Source organism: Merops nubicus, unplaced genomic scaffold (genome assembly GCF_000691845.1).
Source record: "Merops nubicus isolate BGI_N331 unplaced genomic scaffold, ASM69184v1 scaffold14168, whole genome shotgun sequence".
NCBI classification, from domain to species: domain Eukaryota; kingdom Metazoa; phylum Chordata; class Aves; order Coraciiformes; family Meropidae; genus Merops; species Merops nubicus.
Genome location: NW_008623748.1, coordinates 17,564 through 26,308, shown reverse-complemented (window position 1 = coordinate 26,308; position 8,745 = coordinate 17,564). Strand labels below are relative to the sequence as shown.

At 37.5% G+C, this 8,745-nt stretch overlaps 1 protein-coding gene across 1 annotated transcript in view; it reads right to left on the bottom strand.

The window, feature by feature from the left end:
- Positions 1-3,578: 3,578 nt before the first annotated feature.
- LOC103777624 (actin cytoskeleton-regulatory complex protein pan1-like) overlaps positions 3,579-8,745 on the bottom strand; it is a 20,739-nt gene continuing 15,572 nt past the window's right edge. The window contains exon 4 of the mRNA XM_008945181.1: positions 3,579-4,394. Coding sequence (XP_008943429.1) covers positions 3,579-4,394 — 816 coding nt within the window. The remainder of the gene's footprint in view (positions 4,395-8,745) is intronic.

Genomic DNA, 8,745 nt, shown 5'->3' with positions numbered 1-8,745 from the left:
AATAATCTGGCAGCATCATCAGTGTTAAAATTCCACTGTTAAATTAAAGTCATTGCACAACGAAAACTCAGTACACTGCATGAATATCTCTAAACATGCTAGAGTGCATATCAGTTCCGTGAAAGTGATGTGAAGATACCTTGGAAACGGCAACACTAGCAGGGAAATTAGTTTCCAAACAAAAGCCGCACACAGCAGGAGGCATCTAGATTATTTTAGGCACAACTCCAAGCAATAAAGCTCATTTAAAGTGCAATTCTGTTTTTTTTTTTTTTCTCTTTTCTGTTTATTCACTTGTTAAAATGCGTAATTGCCTCTGTACACACATACTGAACAGTAGTTTAATACTTCTGTGAATATTGCACAAAAGAATGAGAAATCAAGAACAAAAAATGGCAAGAAACCAGTTTTAGAAAACAACAAAACCCTGAAGATATCAAATCCTTTAAATTTATGGATTTAGGATAATCTGCACCAGTACTGATGATATATCTGCACCTTCCACAAGGTAGATAGGTCACCTGAAAGTACATGCTTAATCCCATTTGACAAGCTCTACACAGTGCCCTCTTATCCTTCTCCCCCCAGCCCTTGTCCTTCACTGAAGTGAAGCTTCAAACTTCACTTCTCGACGTCTCTCCCAGCTGCCCATCTACTGACAGGCTTTGCTCGTACTCTGGACTTGCTATACGTGCCATAGAGCCTTCCCTGGTAAAGTCTGAAGAGCCAAAATATGTGGTTGTCCCTAGAGGGGTGCAAGGTTATCAGCTGAACACAAATACTGTTCAGGCTAGCATCTCTCATCCCTCATCAAGTCCTGCTGTCTCCAGCAAAATGTCTCACTAAACTGTCAGAGGAAAATGGGGAAATGCTGTAACAAAGAATATAACCTACTTATGCTCCTTTAGCACAGAGAAAAACTCCCACAGAATAAATATATTTTTGTTGTTCTGGAAAAAAAAAAAATCAGAACAACTGGTTTTTTTAAATGACAACTCTGATCATCTTTGTTTCATTGCTTAATTTTCAGTAAAGGTGCAGATAGATAGGAAACTAAACTTCTAAATGTAAACAAATTTTAACATCACTAAATCAGTCTGGTGACACCTCCAGAATAAGAAGCAAAAGAACTGATGGTGAAGTATCTCTGTCAATAGTAATAAGTGAAAATCATCTTTTTAACACAAAATCATATACAACAACAACAAAAAAATCAGCTTCTCTTCAAGGAAAGTAAACTTAACAAAAAGAAAAACACCTTCCATTGAAATCCATATGGACCAGAAAATGAACCAGGAATCTGATCATTGCCTCAGCAGTTTTTAAACTCCTGAGAAAGTTAGCTGCCAGGAGCTAGTTTTGGGGAATACAAAGAGTCAGTTTTGTTTTCTTATTGAAAGTAAATGCTTCCATTGAAGGCCATCTAATTCAATGCTTTTCAAGGAAAGGAAGACTTTTTCTGGGAGAATAACTGTTACAGCAATCTTCAATAGTCCTTATTTTGATCCTATATCAACTGCAATAATTAATGTTACCTCTGTTACTTTTTGCATACATTGTCTTCACCTCACTTAACAACCCTGCAGGTCTCTTACTTCAGATTGATATAAGCAATTCTGAGACAGAACACCCCCCCTACCCATTTCCCCCCCCAGCCTTTCATTTTTCCACTTCATTGTCAGTTAAAAAGAACTTCCTGCAGGTCTCTTACTTCAGATTGATACAAGCAATTCTGAGACAGAACATCCCCCCTACCCATTTCTCCCCCCAGCCTTTCATTTTCCCACTTCATTGTCAGTTAAAAAGAACAGTGTGGCAAATCCAAAAACTTTCCCAGATATTACATACTGAGAAATTCAGGTGAGATTATTTTTTTTCCCCTTTCTCCCATTCGACTAAAGTATCTATCAGAATACCTCTTGTTATAGGGCTTATATTACAGTTTGATTAATGAACTTACTTATGAAATGTGTACACCTATTCACTTCAATTATCTCAAAGAAAATACTGTAATATGTCCTAGAGCCAAAGCCTAGAACAAACCATTACTGTTTCATTTTATGCTGTTCAGGAACACATTTTGAGCAGTCATTGTAACAGCCTTCTGCTGATTTTAAAGCCAATTCAAGAACAAAAAAACTCCACCATAATTGGTAACATTCAAGAGACAGTGATGGCAACAAAGGGAAGAACTGGAGATGGGACACAACATGAAGTTTCTGGAAAGCTTCAATGGGTATGCATGTATGTAACTCACAACACACGTGCCATGGTCCCATAGTTGCACCATGATGGGCATATATTTCCAGACCAGTTTCAGAAAAATAATTCTCCTACAGAGCAGTAAAACATTGTTTGTTTGGGGTTTTTTTTTTGTGTGTGTTTTCTTTTCCTTTATTTCCCCAAAAAGCTCCTTCCCAGTTATCATGAACTTCTTTAGAAATTACCAAAAAAAAAAATTACAAAAAGACCCAAATCAAACTACATATCTCTGAAAACCTCTTAAAGAGTACCAGCTCTGGATTAGGACATAATAGGATTGCTCGAAGCAAATAAGTGGGGTTAACTCATTATTTTTAAAAAATAGGTTGGTTTTTTTTTTAATACAAGTTTTATTCCAGAAGATAGTTTCAAATCCTTACACATATGGCAAAGTTTGTGCAAAATTTCAAGTCAGGTACTTCAGAGTCTTCCAATATTAAACAGAAATTAATAAATACAAGTAGTACAATAAAAGTTAAAAAAATATTCATTAAAATGCAGGTTGTGCCACCTCAACATAGGTGTTACAGACCCCTTATTCCCAGAGGCTCCCTACTTACCAATTCAGAAGAGCCTGTATTGGAAAGCTTTGCACAAGTATCCTTAGCACTGCTTTTTAAGAACCTACCCAGTAACGTGTCTAGTCAACATAATAAAAACATTAATAATTTAACAAATCCTGTTTCAGAGAAGATTCGTTTCACCCTGTGAAATCTTATTGTCTGTGAACAGTGAAAAGGATAAAGAACAGCACAACTTTAGATTACAGCAAAACAAAACAACAAAACCCACCCAACCCCTCAGATTAAATAACATTAAATATGTCAGTCTTGAGATAATGATAAATACAAGGATATTTGCATAGGCCTCTGGTATAGAGAGTCAGAATTATGGCCAATAAAACATCTGCTAGGAAGTCTAATTTTCCACCACTCTAACCTAATAAGTACTCAGAACCAAGAAATTAAACCGAATAGTAATTTCATTGTCTAATAACTCAAATAGAGGTAATAAATTATTTCTGCCATCCTGAAATATTTAGTGCAGCATTCTGGTTTTCACGATCACCACAGACTTCCATATTTGCTTAATTACCAAGATCACTGGGCAATACAATCTTTAACACAAGAGAAGCTGCACAGCTCATAACGTGAGCCTCAAAACATACAGGATGGAGTATACAAATGCTCAAGGAAAGTGCTATGCTTATTATTCACTCTGGATTTGCAGGCTGTAGGTGAAGGAACCTCCAAGGCAGTCAAAACATGGGAAGCAGTTTAAGGTATGGCATCATCCAATGAGATGTAGGTAGGCTTTCAATGTGTCTTTGGTTTAGGGAGGCGGGAATGCCTGTTAGAGGGCAAACCATCCCCAGAATGCAAAGTGGCATTCTGTGGTGGCATGGGTTCCTTTCTCTGTACCGGTGGCTTTGGGATGTTCGTCTTCAAGCAGGTGTTTTGAGGCTCTGGAGGTACTGGCGTGGACTTCTGACTGCTCATTTGCTTTGCTTTAACAAAGGACGTCGTTGGAGGGCGAAGTTTAGATACTTTCTGACTCTGTTTACCCTTTAGGTTATCCTGGCCAGATGTTGGCTGCAGCTGAGTCGAGCTACTCAGTGGTAGAAGCTCATGTTCCTTGGAAGCAGTGGAATGATTTGCAGATCGTGCGAGAACGGCCATCGTAGGAGGCACTAAAGCATTGGGGGGCTTTGCAATTCTTAAAGTCTTTGGCCGAGGAGCCTGGTTTGTGACTAAGGGTTGACCTTTCACACCTAGTTCAGTCTGAACCTCTCTAGCATGAGCTCGTGTAGAGGTCTGAGAAGAGGAACGAGACGCTAAGGGACTCTCTTTACTATCGGTCACCTCTCCAGGGTCTTCAGCATTTGTATTTCTCAAATTTTCCAAATGTGACGCATTCTCATCTTTTACTTTTAACTGTATGCTCATGAAAGAGTTTACTTGATTCGAGCTATTTAGGAGAGAATTTGCAGCATTTTGATTCTGATTGCTATTTTCATGCAGATCATTTTTAGGGGATTCACTGTGGGCCTCGATATGTGGCATTTTTATTAGTTTTCCCTGGGCGAGGTCTGTGGAACTGGGAAGGCTGCTGGAAGGCTGTAGTACTTGAGGCTGTTAAAGAGAAAAGAATATAATAATATATTAGGCAAAGAAAACATCAAGTAACATTCTGAATCCAAGGTGCGCTGACTGGATGCTTGATAAAGGCTGTTGATCTATTTTTTTAAAATCAAAACTTTGACTTTGCAAAACAGGATGGTTCATGGGATGTGTACAAATGTGACTTGAAACCGAAGTGGAAAAAAAATTATACCAGCACTGAAATACACAGCAACATAAGGACAAAAAAAGAAACCAATGAGCTTAAAAAACAAAACATGGAAGAGGCATGGCTGATGGTTTCACCTGTATCTGCAGTACAGCCTAAGAATGATACAAGAGTACTGATCAATTCTGGCTGAAGTGCTTAATAAACAAATGCAACACCTATCAGACTATATCCATCTTTCAATTTCTATTCACTGCAGACTTAAGTTTACTCTCCTAGATCTTTTATCAACATTCCACATGGACAGGCAAGAAAGGAGTTTACTACACCAGAGGTATTACAGTGTCTTTTCCTTGCCTTACTGAGGTCAGGAGATTTGATACAGGTACGTTGTAATTAGGGTACTGACTGGACTTAGGCGGCTGTTTTATCTTGAATGGATTGCAAATGGGCTGATAAAGAAATCACCTTCACCAACACAGTACAACAGAGTACATGTGAAGCTAGAGATCACATACTACTAGACTGATAACTGAGTGATAAAGATAACTTAATGAAGATTTCACATTTCATCAGAAGATACAATCTAATCAGGCATGTAACAGACAAGAGAACTGCCGGTACCTCTCCTGGGTCATTTCTATTTTCTCTTTGCTCTTCCCTGTAAAAAGACTTTAAAGATTAATGTGTTTGTTAGCTTCACAAACAGACCTGCAACTTATATACAGATCCTGGAAGAACTATTAAAAATTCTGCAGTTCACGGTAAAACCCAAAACCTATTGTAACTCAAACTATAGCTTCAGCAAGTTTTAGTTTTGGATGACTTTATAATTTTCTTTATAAAGGAGAGGAATGGAACTACTACAAGCTAATCTTATCCCTAAACTACTTCAATTCTTATCAGCTGATACACTGCATGTACACAGAGAACATGCTTACAATAATTTGTTGACTAGTGAAATGTAGTGAGTAAAGAAGCAGCAATATTTGTCTTAAGAGGTTTGATGAAAAATGTCACTTCAGCCACTCTTAGTAATTCACAGCTTCTCAATAAGAATCACAAACATTTACCTGGTCTTCTTAGCTCTTCTTAGAATGAGCAGGAAGAATGCAGCAGTAGCTGCATGCCAAAGTCCTTTCCATTTGTAGGACAATAGCATAGCTCAGGGTGCTTTAAGCTTTCCATCTTTTCGCTGGCAGGGTTACTACTGAAAACTGAAACCTCAAAATTCCTCACCAAGAAAAAAAATCTAATGGTAATAAGAGAAACATCAAAGTTTCTCTACCTATTTTTGATTTACTGGCAGTTTTTCCCTTTAGAATATACATACTGAATACAGTTGTTTCGGAAAGAGGGAGGAGGAGAAGAAAAACTTCAAAAAGGTGTCAAATGACTATCAAAACATTAATCCTTGGGTGACCAAAACTAGCTTAACTCAGTGAATCCTTTGTGACCAAGCAATCCTATGGGAAGGAATTACTAAACAATAATTCTGTGTATTAAGAGAGTTACAGCTTAAAAAAAGAATCCTCCAGATATTTTTGTCATTTTTCAATCTTTATGTAATGGTTTACAGAAGTCATTATCCTTCCAGCTTAGGAGCTGACAGATATTAGCCAAAATGTTGTACTGATTTGAGACCTCACCTGCAAAAACAAAACTGCTAAAAGTGAGTGCAGAAATCACAGCAATATATACCTGATGCCCATATGAATGCTTCAAACAAAAAATTCAATTTTTCTCCTCCTACTTGAAGTAAAAAATAAGCACAATTACAGCAAACAACACTGTGTCAAATTCTAATGTGGCAAAATAATTGTCAGAAAACTTTTTACCCTCACCCAGAAAGGATTTCTTAATGCCAGTCTTCAAAATGCAGATGAATATCTAATCTGAGCATTACAAACTCTATAGGAAAAAATCCTAGTTATACGAATCAACTGTGTCAAATTCTAATGTGGCAAAATAATTGTCAGAAAACTTTTTACCCTCACCCAGAAAGGATTTCTTAATGCCAGTCTTCAAAATGCAGATGAATATCTAATCTGAGCATTACAAACTCTTAACTTGATAGGAAACAATCCTAGTTTTACGAATCAGGAAAATAAATAACAAAAAAATTATGTCACAGGAGAAACTAAATTTGAATGGAAAGCAGAGTTAAATGTAAAAGCATCTGAACCATACAGCAAAGCAGCAAGTTTTTGATAATGCTATTTCAAGTTCTTTTGACAAAAACTTGGTAATATTTGAGCTTTTCCATTTGGAAGATTTTGCATTTTTACACATAAAAATAGCCAAATTTATATTTTCCTCATTACGCTTCATAACGTACAAAGGTCTAAGCAGCTTGATATAAAAAAATCCTTAGCAATTCAAAGGCAGAAAAAACATCTACATGCTCAGAATTATGAGAACACTACAGCTCTGGTATCTTCTTTGCTAAGTTGTTTTAAATACTGGACCGTTTCCTAGTTTTGTATTTTCACTTGGTCAAAGTCTGTCCAATTATCACAATTACAGATTTTAATCTCTTCTGACTGCTACGTGCATTAGTGAAGATGACACTGAAAGCAGGAAAACACCACTTCCAAAAATATCTAAGTAACAGTTCACAAGGTATCTAACACTGAAAACTGCATTACCTCCACCCACAGCTTACATCTTTGCCTTAGACACGAGTTCTTCTTTTACTAAGAAAGACACAGCTGTGTTATTAGTCAAAAAAAACCCCCCAGACAACAGGATGCCTAGTGTTTGGTGAAAAAATGTAAAGCTGCACCTAACATGTAAAGGTGGGCTCTAAAATATTTAGAGTACAACATAACTGAAGAAAATTAGTTCCCCCCAGATTGACAGTACACTGGACAAAATGCTTTGTGCACATGCTCCTTTCTGCACAACAAAGGAGCTTCTGTACCAGCAAGAGCTTCAAAGACTGCATGTATCAATGGCCCTGTCAAAATCACTTAATTACAGTCCCTACCACTTTAGCTTAAGGGATTTTTCCTCTTATTTCTCTTGAGTAAAACCAGCTATTATATCATCCACAGAAAAATGACAACATATCCATGAAGAGGATTAGTACTACTACACAGTTACTGAACCCCTGAGATTGTATAAGCTCTCTGTTGGAAGCCAAGGCAAGTATGTTATATCAATCAAGAATTTAGATCTACATGGTAATGATAGTAATATTGCAGTATCACTACTTTAAAATTGCTTTTAGTTTTGCTTTTGTTGTTCTGTATCTCTAACCTCAATCCTCATCTCAATTCCCTATATAACACCTCTGTAGAATAAGATAAAGGCATTTCCTCCCTGCAGTATTTTGAGGAATGAGGGAAGTGAAGCAATGACTGGTCTGAGAACTGCATGCACATCTCTGATAGACATGCATCATGCATAGAGGAAAACCAAACCAAACCAAAAAAATAAACCAAACAGAAAGCCAAAACCACAACAGTGAAAATGCGTGAGGAGGAGATGGGAAGAAATCTGAAGTTGTACTGTACCACGCTTTATCACAGAAGTAATGGACTAACTTCTCAACTCCTTGCCAATGTCATAATGGGAAAGCAGAGACAAGAAAAAGACAAGGACAATGATGTCAGAGGACCAAGACAAAACAATGAGCAATTGCCATGACAGAACTGCAACTTTTCACTGTTTAAATTTCAATTACCACGTCCCCCACTGGTTTTTAAACCAACTTGCAGAAACAGAGGTAGCAGCAGTATTTAAGTCATGCAGTAAAAATAATATTGATAGCAAGACCTGCACAAAATACCTTTGCTCTTATAACTTCAAGTCTTTTAACACAGTTAAATTCTTACGCATCAAATACTGTTCAGAGCTGTAACTAGAAATTGTAGGATTACAACTGCACACATCAGAAACCTTTGCACCCATGGACACACGTTAGGTATCTCACAGAGAACAATGCCATATAATGCACTCTCCATTGGCTACATTGACCTTGTTGCCTATGCTGTTTAATAACCCATCTTCCTAGCAGCTCGCCCAAGAGCTCCAAGAGACTCCAAACCACCCGTTTCTTTTTGGAGGGGGGGCAGGTGCAGAAGTACTCACACCCTATTACATCAGTTTTCCATTTTCTGATCAGTTCTGACACCCCTTATCTCACCACCCTGGCACAGGGCAAGCTGTCATTCCACAGCCATTCATTTG